The following is a 21331-nucleotide window of genomic DNA, read 5'->3' as shown; positions in this document are numbered from 1 at the left end:
ACCCCCACAATTTGCAATTATTATTATTATTCCCTATTAAATTTGTATACCGCCCTTCCCATCCTAAATCCACACAGGCCGGTTCACAACATAAATATGCGTGGGGTGGAAGCGGGTAATAACTAGCGGGCCGCGTTTGGCCTTTTGGACCAAACTCCACGCGCAATTCAAATTGCGCGCGAGGGACGCATGGCGCGCGCAAAGGCCTCCTGCAATGCATCCCGGGCTGCAAGCGCAGCAGGCGCGCGCACGAGGAGCCCGGGGTTGCCGTGGAGACGACGCAGGGGGGGGGGGCGGCGCTTGCGGTTTTTAATTACTGGTTTATATATATATATATATTTATTTTTGACCCTGCAATCCGCCCCGTGACGTCGGTCCGGGGCCTCCGCCTTCCCCGGAAGAGAAAGCTTTTTGCAAAGACCTGATCCGAAGGGATTCGGGTGGGAAGACGAGCCCCGCCAGAAAAGAAGGAAGGAAAGAAAGAAGGAGGGAAGGGAAGAAAGAAAGAAAGAAAGAAGGGACTCCAGGTCCAAGGAAAGCGGGGCTGGTCCAGCAATTCTCGTTGCTCGAGGGAAGTGAGTATCGCTCGCCAACCGGCTGCCCGGGGAAGGGAGCTCCTTTAAAATGAAATGCAAAAAATAAGTAAAAATGCCTTAAAATGAAATACAATTAAGTGCGCCTTGGAAATCCTATGAAACACGCTTGAGGGGCACCTGAAATTGTTCCCACAGTTTCACAGTACATAATTCCTTTCGACACAGTTGCTTTTTTAATGGATCTCATTAGGTACCTGTGTAAATATAGGAGGCACATTATTATTATTATTATTATTATTATTATTATATTTATTATTTATTATGTTGCTTTCCTCACGAAGGCAACCAAAAGTGACCTACGAAAACAGCACAAAAGCACTGAAATCAATTATAACAAACCCAAGCGATAGGAGTGCCATACATCCAGAATTTCCCGGATCTCATTAGGTACCTGTGTAAATATAGAAGGTATTAGTATTGTTTTGTTGTTGTTGTTATATTTTGCCCCCATTTGGCTCAGCGCCCCATGCAGGTGAATCGCCTTCAGTGCCCTAATTCCAGCACAGGTATTTAGGAACTGGCTGGGCATTAATTCCTGATCCGCTGGTAGCATTATAAGGGCAGCACCGCTCCATTGAATTCAACAGGGCTTATCTCCTGAGTAACTGCATTGCAGGGGGTTGGGCTAGATGACCCTCGGGTCCCTTTCAGCTTTACAATTCTATGATTCTGTGAACTGTGGCCACAGCCTATCCACTCCACTATATTTCACTCTTAAGCAACACCTGGTCTGTGAGAGAATAGTAAACACAACTTACTGCTGCTCTGTTCCTCTGCATATTAGTTCAGGGAGTAGATTCCCCTGAACTGAGTGGAACTTATAAGTAGTAAATATGTTTAGGAGTGCGTAGTAAACCTGTCATTTTGGGCTGTAAATAGTGGAGTTTTACTGGTCTGGCATAGTTTGTTTTTAACTGCAAAAATGGTGACAACTCTAGTTTCCTTAAAGTCAGTGCCGGATTTACGTATAAGCTAAACAAGTTATAGCTTAGGGCCCCACTCTCTTGGAGGCTCCCCAAAAATTTAAAGGGAAAAAAACCCCTGGATACTACTTCTTAATTGTATTTCAGTTCAACAATTACTTTGATAAAATGCATATTTTGTTATGTGCAAATGGCTTTAGATACCTGTTAGGTCCATAAATTACCATATAGCATATATTCAACACAAAAAACAGCGACAATTTGTTGTTGACAAAGGACAGCTGGACATGTTGTTGTTGTTTAGTCGAGTCCGACTCTTTATGACCCCATGGACCAGAGCACGCCAGGCACTCCTGTCTTCAACTGCCTCCCACAGTTTGGTCAAACTCATGTTGGTAGCTTCGAGAACACTGTCCAACCATCTTGCCCTCTGGCGTCCTCTTCTCCTTGTGCCCTCCCATCTTTCCCAACATCAAGGTCTTTTCCAGGGAGTCTTCTCTTCTCATGAGGTGGCCAAAGTATTGGAGCCTCAGCTTCATGATCTGTCCTTCCAGTGAGCACTCAGGGCTGATTTCCTTAAGAATGGATAGGTTTGATCTTCTTGCAGTCCATGGGAGCAAGCCACTCCAGTATCCCTGCCAAGAAAATTCCATGGACAAAAACAACAATCTGGACATATAAAGGGCCCCATTACCTTCAGTAGACAGGTGGCGCTGTGGTCTAAACCACTGAGCCTAGGACTTGCCGATCAGAAGGTCGGCGGTTCAAATCCCTGCGACGGAGTGAGCTCCCGTTGCTCGCTCCCAGCTCCTGCCAACCTAGCAGTTCGAAAGCATGTCGACGTGCAAGTAGATGAATAGGTACCAGTCTGGTGGGAGGGTAAATGGTGTTTCCGTGTGCTGCTCTGGTTCGCCAGAAGCGGCTTAGTCATGCTGGCCACATGACCCGGAAGCTGTACGCCGGCTCCCTCGGCCAATAAAAAGAGATGAGCTCCGCAACCCCAGAGTCGCCCGCGACTGGACTTAACAATCAGGGGTCCCTTTACCTTTACCTTTACCTTCAGTAGCTTAGGGCCTTATCAGACCTAAATCCAGCCCTGCTTAAAGTGATTAATATTGGAGCCTCTACCTTATTCAGAGTCCTAACTGGTGCCTCAGCTGGTTACACCTGAAATGTCTCACCTGAACTATAAGGTATTCGTTTATAAATGCGTGCCCACCTAGGCAGTGCTGGAAGCACAATCTGAGATCATTGTTCTCCTCACAGGAATGGATGCGTCAAAGTCACCTGCCTGCACCACACAGGTCAGCTTTGTTTGCCAGCGCTGCAGCCAGCCCCTTAAACTGGACACGTCTTTCAAGGTCCTTGATAAAGTCACCATCCAAGAACTGACAGGTAAGAAAAGAAATGGGGCGGAAAGACAGCGGGGAGTACAGGCCACAGATGCCAACCAGGCTGAGCTTTATTTCAAGGCATGGGTCGGCAAACTAAGGCCCGGGGGCCGGATCCGGCCCAATTGCCTTCTCAATCCAGCCCGCGGACGGTCTGGGAATCAGCGTGTTTTTACATGAGTAGAATGTGTGCTTTTATTTAAAATGCATCTCTGGGTTGTGTGTGGGGCTTAGGAATTCGTTCATTCCCCCCCCCCTCCAAAATATAGTCTGGCCCCCCACAAGGTTTGAGGGACAGTGGACCGGCCCCCTGCTGAAAAAAATTGCTGACCCCTGGCTCTAGTTCATGGGTGGGCAAACTAAGGCCCAGTGGCCGGATCTGGCCCATTTGCCTTCTCAATCCGGCCCTGGACGGTCCAGGAATCAGCGTGTTTTAACATGAGTAGAATGTGTCCTTTTATTTAAAAGGCATCTCTGGGTTATTTGTGGGGCATAGGAATGCGTTCATTTTTTTTTCTTTTCAAAATATAGTCCGGCCCCCCACCAAGGTCTGAGGGACAGTGGACCAACCCCCCTGCTGAAAAAGTTTGCTGACCCCTGTTTTAAGGCATGCTTTCTGTGCCTGAGCTGCAGGCACTGATGTGGAACGCAAGATATCCCAGTGCTTTATTTGTCTGCATAAATTTTTCTGTTTCGGACACCACAGTATAAGGCGAGCTTAGTGCAGGCTTACTAAACGCAAGTAAAATAAACCTGCTGAACTGAATCACTCTGTAGGGCATCAAAAAAATTTTTTAATGCAAACTGATTTTTCAAATGCTATTTTGCATAAGATTTCCCCCTGGAAAATCCCCATCACTGACTGCAGAACCTGTCATCATTAGTTCTGTCTTGGGTGATTTGGCAGGTGAATGCAGGACTCGGGGCTTGCAACTACTGGATCACCCTTCCAGTTGGCGTCCATCAGGCTTTCTCTTTGTGAATCTTTTGCCAGAAATGGAAGAAGCTTTGGTTTCATTAGGCTTCTACTACATATCCCCGCGGCGGGGTGCGCTCCCGTCGTTCGATCCCAGAGCCTGCCAACCTAGCAGTTCGAAAGCACCCTCGGGTGCAAGTAGATAAATGGGGACCGCTTACTAGTGGGAAGGTAAACGGCGTTTCCGTGTGCGGCTCTGGCTCGCCAGATGCAGCTTGTCACGCTGGCCACGTGACCCGGAAGTGTCTGCGGACAGCGCTGGCTCCCGGCCTTTAGAGTGAGATGAGCGCACAACCCTAGAGTCTGGCAAGACTGGCCCGTACGGGCAGGGGTACCTTTACCTTTTTACATAGTATCTAGGTTTATTCCTCCTCATTTTAATTCAGAACATTTTTTTACTCTTGCTGTTGCTAGCTTTGTGGTTTGTTTCTTCTAAAGGTTGTCTGCTATTGGGATATATATATATATATATATATATATATATATATATATATAATACCTGCACTTTTATTTATTATTCCACATCTTATGACTGTTTGTTTGCTGTTCTGGGTATTTTTAGTAGAAGAGTGGAATATAAATATATATTATTGTTATCATTGTCAAGAATTTGGAAGTAACTGCATGTGTAGTGTAGAGATGGGAAGGCCTGGAAAAAGCCCTGAAAATTGGGGGGGGGGACACCACCCCCCGTTTCTCCCCAAAGCTGTTTTCCCCGGAAAAATTGGAAAAAAACAGTTTGATATAGTTTGAATATTCCACACACCTTTTTTTTCTTCAATTTTTCCAGAAAAAAAGGCTTTGGGGGGAAATGGGAAAAAACCCATTTCCCCACCCCACCCCCCGCCTCTAGTATAGTGTACGCTTCTGTTGCTTCTAAACCCTTACAGCTTGTTCCCATATACCTGGCGTGGGGAACCTTTGTCCCTCCAGGTGTTACTGAACTACAACTCCCATCAGTCCAAGCAAGTTTGGTCAGTGGCCAGGAATGAGGGGAGTTGTAGTTTAGTAACATCTGGGGGGGGGGCCAGAGGTTCATTACACCTCACATACACAGGAGCCCCACACATTAGGAAAGGTTTACCCTTGGCTATTATTTCATTTGTCTTCCGTCTAGCTCCTCTACTTACTACTGCGCCAGCGAAACTTGGAGACACCCAGGAGGAAGAGACTACGCTTACAGAGGTAAGGAATTTGGGTCTGACTCCCTTATAAGGAAGCTAAGGCAGCTATGCAGTTTGCCACCAGCTCCTAATAAATTATCTGCCAAGAAGGAAACATCCCTTATCAGACCTGCTTCTTTTTTTTTTAAAAAAAAATAATTTTTATTGATTTTCTTTTCTCATAACAAATATTCAATATCATCATTTAACATCCGTTTTCTAGCTTCCCCCTCCCTGTTGACTTCCCCCAGCTTCCATTTCTGGTTTATTACACCAAATGTTACATTCTGCTGTTTATACACAGTGTTCTGTTATCGCTAATTATATCTTGTTCCCTGTAAATAAAGTTTTTGTTTTTGTTTTACCAGGCATGGCAAACTTTATTTGACATAACCACAAAAGTCACATTGCAATGATTAGAGCACAATTTTTATTAATTTAAAAAGACTACCGTATTTTTCGCTCTATAGGATGCACTTTTTCCCCTTCAAAAATGAAGGGAAAATGTGTGTGCGTCCTATGGAGCGAAGAAGCCTTAGCCCCGCGACCTTCTCCCGGCTGGAGAGGTGACGCGCGGCTATGGCAGCAGCCTCTCCGCTGCGCCTTTCCGCTGCTCCCTGACCTGCTCTTTGGGGCTGGTGGTGGGCTTCCCCCCGCCAGGTTGAAAGGAACCTGAAGCCTGGAGAGCAAGAGGAGTTGGTGTGCACCAACCGCTCTCGCTCTCCAGGCTTCCAAGGTAGCCGCCTGAATGCACCTTAAACGGCACCTTGTTTTAGAGCGGGAAAACAAGAAGGGGAAAATTCTCCCTCTCTCTGCGCAGCGCCTCCTGCCGCTTCGCTGAAGGGGCGCTGGGCAGAGAGGGGGAGAATTTTTTTTCTTGTTCTCCCCCCTCTAAAACAAGGTGCGTCCTATTGTCCGGTGCGTCCTATGGTGCGAAAAATACGGTACCAGCTTTTAGTACAGTTCCATGCAGTAGCTTCAATACACCTGTGCAGCAGTTAAAGGGAAAGATTGCACGGGAGGGTTGTGGGGGTTTTTTTTTTTGCAAGATTAAGAAAGCAAGGTGAACTAGGGAACATATCAAGTCATTTAAATCAGTTCTCCAGAGCTTTTGCTTTAGTTTAAACAAAATTTATGCAACCATACATTGTGACATTATGTTAGGAAAAATAGGGGAAAACACTTGTTGCAAATTCTGACTGGAACTCTGTGAATAAAGTTGCAAATGTTTATTTATCAGACCTGCTTCTTAGCTTGCCTTGTGATGCAGCCACATCATGTAAGTGGGTAGGCCAGTAAAATGGTTGATGGGCTGCTGCGATTCATGCAGGCATCTTGCAGCGCTTCTGGCCGTGGCTGGAAGACTGTGCCATGGGCATATTGACTAGCTTTCTAGTGGGCACATTTGGGTGTGGATGATGCTCTCTGTTGGGTGTGGACTGACGCTGGCTTTCTTTCTCAGGAATTTGTCGAAAACCGCCAGGATGGCGTGTCCCGAAGATTCATCCCCCCAGCCAGGTATTGACTAGGAGTTCTGTTCGCGCCCTGAAAATGCCCACTTTCAGAGGTTGCAAATGCCCCAGCACCCTAGCCTTGTTGGGACTACTGCATTTTCATACCTTCTGGGGTCCTCATGTGTATATGTATACCGTATTTTTTGCTCTATAAGACTCACTTTTCCCCTCCTAAAAAGTAAGGGGAAATGTGTGTGCGTCTTATGGAGCGAATGCAGGCTGTGCAGCTATCCCAGAAGCCAGAACAGCAAGAGGGATCGCTGCGCAGTGAAAGCAGCAATCCCTCTTGCTGTTCTGGCTTCTGAGATTGAGAATATTTTTTTTCTTGTTTTCCTCCTCCAAAAACTAGGTGCGTCTTGTGGTCTGGTGTGTCTTATAGAGCGAAAAATACGGTGTGTACACATACAGCTCTGAAGCAGGATAATAAAAATAAAAATAAATTTAATTATACCCCGCCCTCCCCAACCAGAGCCGGGCTCAGGGTGGCTAACACCAGTAAAATTACAATAAAAACATAATGGGGCGGGGGGGAACCAATTTAAAATACAGGTTAAAATGCAATTTAAAATGCAGCCTCATTTTTAAAGTAGCCTATAGATCAAAACCATAAGGGGAGGGAAACATAAGGGTCAGACTGAGTCCAAACCAAAGGCCAGGCGGAACAGCTCTGTCTTTCAGGCCCTTGCGGAAAGATGTCAAGTCCCGCAGGGCCCAGGATTCCGTGCCCTGCTTGTAGGCTTTAAAAGCAGGGTTAGAAACTCAGATATATAAGCTAGGCACCAAATGGCTTCTTCAACCAAGGTTTGCAGTCGCCAAAAAAATGTCTAGTTGCCATTTTGGGGTAAAGTCTTTATTTTTCAAGGGATGGACTGACTCTGATTGATCCTCAGTTAAACACCCAGCTAGTCCAGATGACAACCGTGAGCTAGGTTAAGAGCTTTGAGAACTTAAAGAAGAAAAATCACTTGATCCAGGGACAGTGGATCCTATTCTGACCTCTTTTCCTTAATGGTGACTGCTCCTGCTCAGGCTGCACAGAAAACGCATTTTGGTTCCAGAAATTCATTCTGATTGTGCAGATAAAATACAACCGATAGAATTATGCAGGGTGGGGTATTAGTGTGTGAAAACAGTCCAGATCTAATGATCCCCAGATGGTGGAGATTTCAGGCACCATCCTGCTGCTCAGGCATCTTCACTTGGTCATGAAGAAGAAGAGTTTGGATTTGATATCCCGCCTTTCACTCCCTTTAAGGAGTCTCAAAGCCACTAACATTCTCCTTTCCCTTCCTCCCCCACAACAAACACTCTGTGAGGTGAGTGGGGCTGAGAGATTTCAAAGAAGTGTGACTGGCCCAAGGTCACCCAGCAGCTGCATGTGGAGGAGCGGGGAGGCGAACCCGGTTCCCCAGATTATGAGACTACCACTCTTAACCACTACACCACACTGGCTCCACACCACAGTGGCCGATAGCCAGGTGCAAAATGTGCCTGGTGAATTTTGAACACTTCTTGAAAGTGCTTTTCAGCCCCTGCTACCCTCCTGCACTTAAATACAGTGGACCCTCCGATTACCTTGTGTTGCGAACAGGGCAAACATGGAAGTGTATACTTCCGGGTTTCGCCGTGCGCACATGCGCAGAAGCGCTCAATCGCACCGTGCACGTGCGCAGAAGGGCGTCTCCGGGTACAAATTTTTCAGGGTGCGCACAGACCCCCAGAATAAATTAAATTCATTTCCAGAGGGCCCACTTTCCTGGCCGTCATTTTCAGTTGTATCTCTGTATATGCTCCAATACTTTTACCAGCTTCAAATTGCCCTGTTATAAGCTGAGACGGAACTCTGGAACTTGAGTTGAGCTTATATGGTTGGAAGGATTCAAAGAGCAAGTTGACCTCTGGTTGCTTCCCCCTCTGCTTATACCGTGAGCCAGTTCCATCCTACTATCAACTCCTTCCAAGGATGAAGTTCTGACCGTGGATTTCCACAAGATGAGAGCAAGTACACTGCCAAACTTGCTTACAAAGCATTTACTCCGGGCTTGTGTAAAATGGTCAAGCTGCACACTGACAGAGAAGGAAAACAGTCTCCTTATGAAATAAATAAATTTAAAAATTGTCCAGTAGCACCTTAGAGACCAACTAAGATTGTTTTGGGTATAAGCTTTCGTGTGCATGCAAGAAGTATGCATCTGAAGACGTGGGCATGCACACGAAAGCTTATACTTAGAACAATCTTGTTGTTTAGTCATTTAGTCGTGTCCGACTCTTCGTGACCCCATGGACCAGAGCACGCCAGGCCCTCCTGGTTCTACTGCCTCCCGCAGTTTGGTCAAACTCATGCTGGTAGCTTCGAGAACACTGTCCCACCATCTTGTCCTCTGTCGTCCCCTTCTCCTTGTGCCCTCCATCTTTCCCAACATCAGGGTCTTTTCCAGGGAGTCTTCTCTTCTCATGAGGTGGCCAAAGTATTGGAGCCTCAGCTTCAGGATCTGTCCTTCCAGTGAGCACTCGGGGCTGATTTCCTCCAGAATGGATGCGTTTGATCTTCTTGCAGTCCATGGGACTCTCAAGAGTCTCCTCCAGCCCCAGAATTCAAAAGCATCAATTCTTTGGTGATCAGCCTTCTTGATGGTCCAGCTTTCACTTCCATACATCGCTACTGGGGAAACCATGGCTTTAACTATACAGACCTTTGTTGGCAAGGTGATGTCTCTGCCTTTTAAGAACAATCTTAGTTGGTCTCTAAGGTGCTACTGGACCATTTTTTTAAAATTTTTTAATTTATTTTGACTGCATCAGACCAACACAGCTACCTACCTGAATCTAGTCTCCTAATGGACAGATTTGGGGCAGAAATCTGCAGTTCCCTCAAGATGATCCCAAGCAGTGTTAGAAACTGAGATATGAAAGCTAGGAGCAAAATAGCAGCTTAAACCTAGATTATGGGCGCAACAACAGAATGTCTAGGCATGCTTTTTTAATAACAAGAATACAAAGCTGAAAATGAATGAACTGCAGCTAAAATATTATGTTCATTTTCCACATGGGCTAGTCCTTCCCCTGCCCACCCCCCTAATAATCTTAAGAGGGTCCCTTCTCCAGTCTTCAGAGAGTAGCTGGAAGTGGGGAGGCAGAAAAAGGTCCTCCTTTCCTTCCACTCTGCAGTTTTAATCTGAAATCTTAAGCATGGTACTGCGCCCTGAGCTCAGAAACTGCTCGTGCTAATGAAATTTCCTGTCGCAAAATGCGTCCAGAACAATGGGAGTTTCAAACACTGATCCCAAGGCATTCCTGGGGGTTGGGCAGACCCAAAGACTTGCAGGGTTGAGAGGTGGGGGATAAAATATATATTGGACAGTCTTCCCTCTAATAGCTTGAGGCCCCAAACTAAAGATTGTTATGTGCTTAAACGTTGAGCAAACAGTTCCTCTGCATTCACTCACTCATTGAATAGAGAAGCAAGACCTGTTTGTTTAAAAATTACAGAGGAACATGGGCTCAAGGGTGAATTACAGTAACTAAGCATCTCTTGGGTTTTGGGTAAACATCTGTGGGAATGCACGTCGTAGCGAAACCACCCTGTTTCTTCCAGGATGATGTCAACAGAAAGTGCCAACAGCTTCACTCTCATTGGGGAGGCCTCTGACGGAGGCACAATGGAAAACCTCAGCAGAAGGCTCAAGGCAAGTTGTCCATTACCCTTGTGTGTGCTATACATCTTTAGGAAAACCTTGGAGATATTTGGGCATATTGAAGTACATAATTCGGCTACCGCTAATTCAGCTCTCTTTACCAAGCCCAAGCTGTGGTGGATCCTCATCTGCGAATCTTCCTCCCAAGAGATACTGTGGTACCTCGGTTTACGAACTTAATCCATTCCGGAAGTCCGTTCTTAAACCAAAACCGTTCTTAAACCGAGGCGCGCTTTCCCTAATGAGGCCTCCCGCCACCGGTGCCCTTCCACCGTTCAGATTCCGTTCTTAAACCGAGGCAAAGTTCTCAAACCAAGGCACTATTTCCGGTTTTGCAGAGTTTGTAAACCAAATCGTTCTTAAACCGGGCTGTTCTTAAACTGAGGTACCACTGTATATGGCTTCTCCACATTGGTCCTGGCTTCCAGATGGGCTTCAAAGACTCATCTCTTTCAAATTGCTTTCAACTGAGATGCCATTTTTTAGTACATGACCCAACCGTCTTCTTTTGTCAAAAAGTATAAAATGGCTTTTCATCAATTTCTAGCTTTAGGTCTCTCCAGGTTATATTACTCCTGGTCTTGTGACCAGCTTCTCTCTCTCTCTCTCTCTCTCTCTCTCTCTCTCTCTCTGTCTCTCAATAATGCCATAGTCTAAATGTAATCAAATGTAGCCCAAATACTTGTGTGTCTGACCCTCCTCCACAAAAACAGCTGCTTACTTGGCCGTTTTTGTATGTTGTGAAGCTGAAATTCAATTCAGTGGAGCGGGGTCAAGATATTAACTGATATGCATGAAATTTCAGATATAGCTATATAATCCCTAGTGTATTAAAATAAGACCTTTGGAGCAGGCATGTCTTTTTTAAAAAAATGTTTTTTATGAACCGCCCTCGTGTGTATATATAACACAACATACCAGCTTTGCTCGATGGGTTTCCCTCCCACATTTTCTTGTTAAAAGTGATCTCCTCTTTTCTAGGTTACAGGGGACCTGTTTGACATCATGTCTGGTCAGACAGATGTGGATCACCCTCTTTGTGAAGAATGCACTGACACCCTTCTGGACCAGTTGGACACGCAGCTCAACATCACAGAGAATGAATGTCAGAACTACAAGTGAGTGAGAATGAAAGTTCAGGGGTGCTGCAAGACAGCCACTCTATACAATGTTCCTTGCAGCGGAGGAACTTTGCTTCTGTTCCCCCAAGTCATTTCCACTGAAGGAGACAGTACAGTGGTAGCTTGGTTCCTGAGCGGCTTGGCTCCTGAACGCCACAAACCTGGAATTGAGCGTTCTTGTTTGCGAACGTTTTTTGGAAGCCGAACGTCCAACGCGGCTTCCGATTGAGTGCAGGAAGCTCCTACAGCCAGTCAGAAGCCGTGCCTTGGTTTTGGAACCGTTTTGGGAGTAGAACGGACCTGAAGGAGCGTCTCCACCCCCATCGTTCAGCCTGGACACTGAGATCCAGCGCTGAGGGCCTTCTGGTGGTTCCCTCATTGCGAGAAGTGAGGTCACAGGGAACCAGACAGAGGGCCTTCTCGGTAGTGGCGCCCGCCCTGTGGAACGCCCTCCCATCAGATGTCAAGGAAATAAGCAGCTATCCTATTTTTAAAAGATATCTGAAGGCAGCCCTGTTTAGGGAAGTTTTTAATATTTAATGCTGTATTGTTTTTAACACTCGATTGGGAGCTGCCCAGAGTGGCTGGGGAAACTCAGCCAGATGGGTGGGGTATAAATAAATTATGATGATGATGATGATGATGATGTTCAAGAACCAAGGTACCACTATGTGCATTTCACAGCCCTGTCTTGCGGGTCTTGGCTTCCCTTTTAAAAGGAATCAGATAAACATCCATGATGACTGTGGAGATAACGACACGGAACTGGTTCTGCCTTGGTTTTGTGGGAGTTGAAGAAGGGAGTTGAAGAAGGAAGAGGGAGGATAATCATAGAATCATAGAATCATATAGTTGGAAGAGGCCACAAGGGCCATCGAGTCCAACCCCCTGCCAAGCAGGAAACACCATCAGAGCACTCCTGACATATGGTTGTCAAGCCTCTGCTTAAAGACCTCCAAAGAAGGAGACTCCACCACACTCCTTGGCAGCAAATTCCACTGTCAAACAGCTCTTACTGTCAGGAAGTTCTTCCTAATGTTTAGGTGGATAAGTTTAGGATAAGTCTGTGGGTGAGGGAGTGAGAGGAATTGTTAGGTGGAGTCAGATAGATAGTTGGAATAATCAGTTTGGAGTTGTTAGGAACGCACAGGACAGTTAAGGAACTAAGATTAAGAAACTGCTAAGAAAAATTAGCTTGTACATGCCTATAAAACTGCTAAGAAAATAAGCTTGTACATGCCTATAAAATAAATTTGATTATTTGTTACTGTTAACAACTGTCTGGACTCCATGTGGACTCGTGAGAAACGGGTTGGTGGCAGTGAAGAAAGCAATCACAGTGGCGGCACAGGGTCAATAGACCATCAAACGTCCGCAAAAGTGTGGCGATCACACAGGGTCCCCGGACGTTTGACGGTCTATTGACCCTGTGCCACCACTGTGATTGCTTTCTTCGCTGCCACCAACCCGTTTCCCTTGGGCACACACGGAGCCCAGACAGTTGTTAACATTAACAAATAATCAAGTTTATTTATAAGCATGAACAAGCTTATGGTTTCAGTTAATTTTTCTTGGCAGTTTCTTAATCTTAGTTCCTTAACTGTCCTATACGTTCCTAACAACTTTAAACTGATTATTCCAACTCTCTATCTGACTCCACCTAACAATTCCTCTCACTCTCTCACCACACAACTCGACCAACCCACAGACTTATCCTCCCACTTCCTTCTTCAACTCCCCGCTGCAGTTCTTTGCCTAGTTCCTTGTTGTTGTTGTTGTTGTTTAGTCATTTAGTCGTGTCCGACTCTTCGTGACCCCATGGACCAGAGCACGCCAGGCACTTCTGTCTTCCACTGCCTCCCGCAGTCTGCTCAAACTCATGCTGGTAGCCTTGAGAACACTATCCAACCATCTCGTCCTCTGTCGTCCCCTTCTCCTTGTGCCCTCCATCTTTCCCAACTTCAGGGTCTTTTCCAGGGAGTCTTCTCTTCTCATGAAGTGGCCAAAGTATTGGAGCCTCAGCTTCACGATCTGTCCTTCCAGAGAGCACTCAGGGCTGATTTCCTTAAGAATGGATAGGTTTGATCTTCTTGCAGTCCATGGGACTCTCAAGAGTCTCCTCCAGCACCATAATTCAAAAGCATCAATTCTTTGGCGATCAGCCTTCTTTATGGTCCAGCTTTCACTTCCGTACATCACTACTGGGAAAACCATAGCTTTTACTATACGGACCTTTGTTGGCAAGGTGATGTCTCTACTTGCCTCCCCCTAAATCGCTTCTGCCTTGGGGTTGTCTGCAGGAGATGCCTGGAAATCCTGGAGCAGATGAACGAAGACGATAAGGAGAAGTTGCAGCTGGAGCTGAAGGAGTTTGCTCTTGAGGAGGAGAGGCTGATAGAGGAGCTGGAAGGGGTGGAGCAAAAGCGGAAAACAATGGCTGAAGACTTTGAGAAGGTCAGGGCTGAGGCGGAGAGGCTGGATCACGAGGAAGCTGAGTGAGTATTCAGCTCTTGCAACCGTTAAGGCTTGCCTCTTCCTGGCTAAACCGGTTGTTGAGCCCCACATCTATGTCCACCTCTTTCCATGGCTTCCCATCCCCACTTCCGTCCAGACCACGTATGCGAGAAGTATCTCCCCTCTTCTTGAATATCTTTTGTGGGAGCCCTTTCTCTGCATCTCTGCTAAACTCCCTCTTTCCCCCCTTCCTTATCTCTTTACTTCAGGCCTTATGTTGGCTCTATTGCATTCCATATGAGTTTTAGCCTCTTACCCATCAGGCGACTCCATTTTGAGGCTTTGCTATACTAAGGTTCGGGTCGCGGGTGGCGCTGTGGTCTAAAGCGCTGAGCCTCTTGGGCTTGCCGATCAGAAGGTTGGCGGTTTGAATCCCCCCGACGGGGTGAGCTCCCGTTGCTCTGTCCCTGCTCCTGCCAACCTAGCAGTTCGAAAGCACGTCAAAGTGCAAGTAGATAAATAGGTACCTCTCCAGTGGGAAGGTAAACAGTGTTTCCGTGCGCTGCTCTGGTTTCTCCAGAAGTAGATTACTTGCACTTTGATGTGATTTTGAACTGCTAGGTGGGCAGGAGCAGGGACCGAGCAACGGGAGCTCACCCTGCCGTCAATACATCATTTTCACATGATTTTCTTTCAACGTGAAGCACAATTCTGCACTACTTCACTTATCCTTCTTTTCATTCTGCTGCTCATAATTCGAACCCTGCCCACCTTTTCATTTGACTGTAACAGTTTGTCAAAAATCTTTGTTGTTTTTTGGGGGGTGGGGGGGCAGGAGTTTGGCAATGCACTGGACCAGAAATCCCCTCCCTCCAGCCACATGTGATCCCTGCCTTTTAACCTATGGTTACCAGATGTCCCTGTTTCCCGGGGACAGTCCCCGGATTTACAACTCTGTCCCCAGACAAAATCCGTCCCCGGAATGTCCCCAGATTTAATTTAATGCCCCCGGATTTATATTTTAAGTTTTGTAGATTTATGAGTAGGGAATGAATGTTGTGTGATTGGTTCAACAGCACAAGACGCATCATATGGGGACTTCCGGCGAGGCAAAATGGCGGGCGCCACAGGCAGCAAGCAGCTCCTGAAGCCAGCCAGAGCCAACTGCGCTACCAGGCTGGCTCCGGGCTGCTGAGGCTCCCACTGCCAAGGGGGAACTGCGGGCACCTGGCACGTCAACTGGGGGAACCGCTGACACACACACACACACACCCCGCGCAACCCAAATCGAGCTGGGAATAAGAGCGCCCAGCCACCCGGCCAACTGCCCACAGAAGAGAAGATATTACCGTATTTTTTCGCTCCATAAGACACACTTTTTCCCTCCTAAAAAGTAAGGAGAAAGGTGTGTGTGTGTGTTTTATGGAGCGGATGCAGACGGGAGGCTCTGCTTAGCGCTCCCTTTAAAGATCCGTGTGGAGCCTCTTGGGGGCTTTTCCCCAAGGAGAGAGAAGGGCAGCCCATCAGTCCCTTCTCCCTCGGGGAAAAGCCCCCAAGAGGCTTTCCGTGTGGCTCTTTAAAGGGAGCGTGGCTCTTGCTGGCTTTTCCAGGAGGTGGGGGAAGGGACAGAGGGCAGCCCGTCAGTCCCTCCACCTCCCGAAAAAGCCCCGAAGAGCCGCGCTCCCTTTAAAGAGACGTGTGGAGCTCTTGGGGGTATTTTCCCCAGGAGGGAGAAGAGCATGGATTAAGATAAATAAGTGAGCAAACAGTGAAAGATGGAAAGAATTTGCTGATTTAATTAATAATTGGAATACAAAAAGGGAGGTGGGAGGAGGTCGAGGAAATAAGTTACAGAAGGATGGAATTTTGAAAAATGGAAGTGTTTTCTTTTTTAAATGTTTTTTTTGCTTTTTTTCTTGTTGGTGGGGTGGGGGGGAGGTTTTCTATGTAGTCTTTTTAATTTTAATTTTTCTTTTTTTCTCTCTTATTCCATTGTATTTTGTCTTTTTCAATTTTTTTTGTGTTTGTGGAAAATGAAATAAATATTATTTTTTTAAAAAAAAACAGGAGGGAGAAGAGCACCTGGTCAGTGATCAGCTGCCCTTCTTCCTCCTCGGGGAAAAGCCTGCAAGCGCCGCACACACGCTCCACGCGGCTCGTGAAAGGGAGCGCTGAGCAGAGCCAGGGATGCATACAGGCTCTGCTCAGCGCTCCCTTTAAAGAATATTTTTTTCCTTGCATTCCCCCTCTAAAAACTAGGTGCGTCTTATGGGGCGAAAAATATGGCACTTCTTTTTTTTAAAAAACAAAATAAAAACTTTTTAAAATATATATTTTTTCTCATTTCAAAAAAAAAAAAAAGTGTCCCCGGATTCTTTGGAAAAATCTGGTAACCTTATTTTAACCTCATCTCATTCCGATTAAACCTTATTCTCCCCTCCCTCCTGAGAACAGAGATCTTGTTTTCCTGCATGCCGCTGGTCCAATTTCATTCCGCACCCTATTTAGGGGAGGGGCGTTGTGTCCTGGTTCACAGGTGTGTGTAACCTTGTCTCCCTAATGCCCCCCCCCCCCCGCCGCAGGTACCAGAAAGAGTACAGCGAATTCAAGCGTCAACAGCTGGAGCTGGATGACGAACTGAAAAGTGTGGATAATCAAATGCGCTATGCCCAGATGCAGTTGGACAAGCTGAAGAAAACCAATGTCTTTAATGCCACCTTCCATATCTGGTAAGGCCAGGAGGCTGGTTAGACTGGGGGAATGCGATGGAGCAGCCGTAGCAGAATTGGGGCGGGGAGAGAAGGCCTTATTTGGCCGCCATGCAGGATCCAGAAGGTTTTCTGGTTAGCGTTAGAGAGAGAGAGAGAGAGCGACAGGTCATAAAACTCCTTGCAGATGCCGGGCCATATGCTTCCATCCATGGTCGCAGTTAACCAGGCTGTCTGTTTTGGTGGGTTTTTTTGCTTTCTGAGTAGCTGCTGCTGGCCGATATCAATAGCTATCAATCGCCGATCCAACGCAAAGCTTCTTCAAGGTAGGGGGGAATGTTCCTCCTCCAGCTGCCCTGAGGAGGCTTCGCACAGCTATCCCAGAAGCCAGAACAGCAAGAGGGATTGCTGCGCAGCGAAAGCAACGATCCCTCTTGCTTTTCTGGCTTCTGGAATAGCTGCACGGCCTGCATTCGCTCCGTAAGACGCACACATATTTCCCCTTACAGTGGTACCTCGGGTTAAGTACTTAATTCGTTCTGGAGGTCTGTTCTTAACCTGAAAATGCTCTTAACCTGAAGCACCGCTTTAGCTAATGGGGCCTCCTGCTGCTGCTGTGCCGCCAGAGCACGATTTCTGTTCTCACCCTGAAGCAAAGTTCTTAACCTAAAGCACTATTTCTGGGTTAGCGGAGTCTGTAACCTGAAGTGTATGTAACCTGAAGCGTATGTAACCCAAGGTACCACTGTACTTTTCAGGAGGGGGAAAATGTGTCTTGTAGTGCGAAAAAAATGGTTTTCTGCAGGTGGAATAGACTGTTCCACAAAGGTTAAGGGTCCTGGTTTGGGGGGGGGGGGCGTCAGGTTCTGCTGGGTTCCTAGATAACTGGGTGCTCCTAAAAAGCTGCCTGGGAAATAACAGCACTCACACTAAGCTGTTTTGGGACTACAACTCCCATCATCCCTAGCTAACAGGACCAGTGGTCAGGGTTGATGGGAACTGTAGTCCCAAAACAGCTGGAGGGCCAAGTTTGGCCCTCACTGCACTAAGCCTTTTCTTGGCCCTCCAAGGGCTTGTTGACTGATGAACTCTCCCTCTTGCCTGTAGGCACAGTGGACAGTTTGGCACCATAAATAACTTCCGCCTCGGCCGGCTTCCGAGTGTCCCCGTGGAGTGGAACGAGATCAACGCAGCCTGGGGGCAGACTGTGCTGCTTCTCCATGCCCTTGCCAACAAGATGGGCCTGACCTTTCAAAGGTGGGAGCAGAAATTCTGGCATCCTCCCCGTCCCTGTCCCCCAACTCTTCTTGGCCATTGAGCCTATAGGAGCAATAAGTCTAATAAACCTATTACTTAGATCAAAAGGAATCAAAAGGATTCTCAATGCAACTTTCCCTTTTTCCTTGCAGGTACCGCCTCATCCCATATGGGAATCACTCTTATTTAGAGTCTCTCACAGACAAATCCAAGGTAAGAGGTTGGGCTCCATACAATCTCAGTCTTAAAAGACATTAGTGTTTTGGTCTTCTAGGGTGTCCCGTCAGTTAAGGCTAAGGATACACCGGTCAGAAACCCAGAGGCCTCTAGAAATCCAGCGAAAGCAATTCAGGGAGCATTGGTGGAAACGAGGTGTTAACAGGGGGAAATGGTGCTGAGTTTGAAAACCAAGGTTTCCGAATTTTATATCCCATGGTTTAGCCGGCGGTCGTGTGGCAATGAGGTGGATGTTGAAAATTGGGCCAAAATTCTATTTTCACACAAAATTACTTGGTTGATAGGTTTTCCGAGTGCAGTTTGTTTTCTATTTTTTTTAAAAAAAAATCACATGGAGAAGATTCAATGGGCTTGAGGAAAGGTAACTGAATAGTTTGGTTTATTGTGTTTGTAAAGGTAAAGGGACCCCTGACCATTAGGTCCAGTCGTGACCGACTCTGGGGTTGCGATGCTCATCTCGCTTTATTGGCTGAGGGAGCCGGCGTACAGCTTCCGGGTCATGTGGCCAGCATGACTAAGCCGCTTCTGGTGAACCAGAGCAGCGCACGGAAACACCATTTACCTTCCCGCCAGAGTGGTACCTATTTATCTACTTGCACTTTGACGTGCTTTCGAACTGCTAGGTTGGCAGGAGCAGGGACCGAGCAACGGGAGCTCACCCCGTCGTGGGGATTCGAATCACTGGCCTTCTGATCGGCAAGTCCAAGGCTCTGTGGTTTAACTCACAGCGCCACCCACGTCCCTCTCCCATGGGGTATATGGTGCAATTGAACCAAGGATGGTGTGCCCCTAATTTCCTGGAAAAACAAAGCCACCCCCTAAAGGTCTTGGGGCAGCTGCAGAGTAATTCCCTTTGTTTCTGGTGCAAGCTTTTGTGTCTTCAAGGAGCTGCCCCTTTACTGTTCAGGAGGATTGCGGTTTTTCTGGGACAACAAGTTTGACCATGCCATGGTGGCATTCCTGGATTGTGTGCAACAGTTCAAAGAGGAAGTGGAAAAGGGCGAGACCCGCTTCTGTTTGCCTTACAGGTAATAAAAAAAATCACTGCATCAGAAAAATGGATAGAAAGACACGGGTTTCTCTGACAATAGTTATCTACTGAAACTGACTAGTGAGAGATCTGGGACAAAATGAATGTATGTATGCATTCATGCTAGCACAATTAACTTAAGGATTTCACTGACACAGGCTGTTTAGTGATTAGCATTTGGCATAGGGCATTAAAAATGGAATGTGGCAACAATTGTGTTGGTGGACAACAGAGCCACCATGTTTAGAGGCATCAGAGCTGTGAGTTGCTCTAGCTTGCGGATGGAGAACCTCCCAGTGTTGCTGGGCTCCCAACTCCCATCAGCTCCACAGCCAGTAATGGGCAATGGTCAGGAATTCTGGGAAATGTAGTCCGACAAATATATGCAGGGCCTTGAGTATTCAATGTAGCCATTGCTAGAAACAGCGCTGGAGCAGATGGTCCTTTAGTGTCCTCTAGTGTGATCATTTGTTTGGTCTTAAAAGGATGCTGACTCTATATTTTGCAAGGCAATTTGGGCAAAGTCTAGCAGCAGCATTTTTTTGCTCTATTAGGTTTGGCTTCTGCTAGTTTTGTTCACAACCTTTCTGGGTCTTGCCAGGCCAGTAATTTTGCACAGCCTCAATTTATGACTGCAGCAACTTGCAATATAGAAGTAGTAAAACATTTTTGCCTTGTCTCATCAACTTGCAATGACTGTTCATTTATGAAGGCCCCTCCAAGCTGTGAAGCTGGGTTCCTGTGTTGTTAAAAAGAGGCGTTATGGCGGGGGCAATGTCTTCTAACCATTGTTGTATGCTGCAACCATACTCCACTCTGCCTACTTAAGCCTGCTTCAGAGCTCCCCTCTTTGTTCTCATAGCCACTTTCACCACCTGCAACATCCTTAGAGTATTGTCTACCAGGCTGTGGGAATCCTCTAAAACCAAATGCAGCTCTGTTTAGATTGACAAGGGCAGGTATCCTGCTGCGTCGCCCACTTTTTTCATTCTAGCCAAGCCTCCTTGGAAGACCTTTATTTGAAATAAAAAGGAAGGTTTTAAGTGCTGTGGTCAAAAAGGGGAGGACAGGGCTGTTGTCTCAGCAGGAGCCTTGACATCACCCGTGCATTTTACAATTAGTAAATTAACAGTACAGTGGTGCCCCGCAAGATGAATGCCTCGCAAGACGGAAAACCCGCTAGACGAAAGGGTTTTCCGTTTTGGAGGTGCTTCGCAAAACGAATTTGCTATGGGCTTGCTTCGCAAGACGAAAATGTCTTGCGATTCCTGGGGGTTTTTCCCCCCTCCCCCCCTTTCCCCCAAGCCCCTAAGCCGCTTAACAGCTGTTTGCTAAGCCGATTAACAGCTGATCTAAGCCGCTTATCAGCTGATCTAAGCCGCTAATAGCCTTTTAGCAGCTAATCCGCTAATTCCTTAAGGCTTTAATAGCCGCTAATAGCCGCTAAACCGCTAATAGCGCTAATCCGCTAATGGGCTTGCTTCGCAAGACAAAAAAAACCGCAAGACGAAGAGACTCGCGGAACGGATTCTTTTCGTCTTGCGAGGCACCACTGTATTGCAGAAAAGCGCGGGGCTTGCTCTCTTGACAAACTCGAGGTTTGCGATGGTGCCAGCTGCCAGGAGTTTCAATTTTGGAGCCTGACAAGAATCTGTGTTTCTCCACTGCAGAATGGATGTGGAGAAGGGCAAGATTGAAGACACCGGTGGAAGCGGCGGGTCCTACTCCATAAAGACTCAGTTTAACTCGGAGGAGCAGTGGACAAAAGCACTCAAGTTCATGCTGACAAACCTGAAGTGGGGTCTAGCCTGGGTCTCTTCCCAGTTCTACAACAAATGACTCTTGTAAGAGGAGGACTCCATCCCGTAATGTGTCGATAGTTTGTTTCAAAGCTACCCAAAATCAGGACTTGGCCTGTGATATCAGTACATCATCACCTTACAAGACCAAAAAACTGCAAAGCACTTTTGTCTTAAAATGTCATTGTCGGGTAATATGAAGCCAAACGGCTCGACAGCATGGTTGGGTTTCTGTCGCGGCACAGCCTGCTGCTGCTTTTGGGGAAAGAAGCGAACCGGGTCCTGGATAGTTAGGGGGGACCCACGTACGGCAGTAAAAAGAGACCTGCTTGAAGAGCTCTTGACAGCTTTCAGACTGGAGGAGTACTAAGCTAAAACATTATTAGAATTGCAGTTTGGTTGCTACACTAAGATGCCCTAGGAAATGCAAGAATAAATAAAACCCGTTTGTATTCCGGAAGAACACA

At 46.8% G+C, this 21331-nt stretch overlaps 1 protein-coding gene across 3 annotated transcripts; it reads left to right on the top strand.

Moving 5' to 3' along the window:
* Nucleotides 1–314: 314 nt before the first annotated feature.
* BECN1 (beclin 1) lies at nucleotides 315–21327 on the top strand. 3 transcript variants are annotated; one of them, XR_014503989.1, is made up of 12 exons: nucleotides 315–575; nucleotides 2786–2914; nucleotides 5004–5071; nucleotides 6512–6567; nucleotides 10159–10249; nucleotides 11240–11376; nucleotides 13680–13874; nucleotides 16416–16562; nucleotides 17649–17798; nucleotides 17951–18011; nucleotides 18905–19063; nucleotides 20736–20873. XR_014503989.1 is itself a non-coding variant. In XM_083407864.1 (12 exons), the coding sequence occupies exons 2-12, from the start codon at nucleotides 2788–2790 to the stop codon at nucleotides 20795–20797; spliced, it is 1215 nt and encodes a 404-aa protein (XP_083263990.1). In that variant the 5' UTR covers nucleotides 316–575; nucleotides 2786–2787; the 3' UTR covers nucleotides 20798–21327. The 3 variants fall into 3 exon arrangements, 2 of the variants coding, with proteins under 2 accessions (XP_083263990.1, XP_083263989.1); XM_083407864.1 differs by having other exon boundaries at nucleotides 316–575; nucleotides 18943–19063; nucleotides 20736–21327; XM_083407863.1 differs by having other exon boundaries at nucleotides 317–575; nucleotides 18921–19063; nucleotides 20736–21327.
* The last annotated feature ends 4 nt before the right edge of the window (nucleotides 21328–21331 follow it).

This window comes from Podarcis tiliguerta, assembly GCF_965153285.1.
Source record: "Podarcis tiliguerta genome assembly, chromosome: 13".
In the NCBI taxonomy this organism is placed as follows: Eukaryota; Metazoa; Chordata; class Lepidosauria; order Squamata; family Lacertidae; genus Podarcis; species Podarcis tiliguerta.
Note: the sequence above shows the minus strand (reverse complement) of the source record. Positions and strands in the feature narration are given on the sequence as shown.

What these genes read in the sequence shown, in the direction of transcription:
- BECN1 (XM_083407863.1), top strand. Translation starts at nt 2,788, where the DNA reads ATGGATGCGTCAAAGTCACCTGCCTGCACCACACAGGTCAGCTTTGTT. An exon ending in ACCTCAGCAGAAGGCTCAAG is followed by an intron (nt 10,250 to 11,239) that starts GCAAGTTGTCCA and finishes CCTCTTTTCTAG; the next exon opens with GTTACAGGGGACCTGTTTGA. An exon ending in AATGCCACCTTCCATATCTG is followed by an intron (nt 16,563 to 17,648) that starts GTAAGGCCAGGA and finishes TCTTGCCTGTAG; the next exon opens with GCACAGTGGACAGTTTGGCA.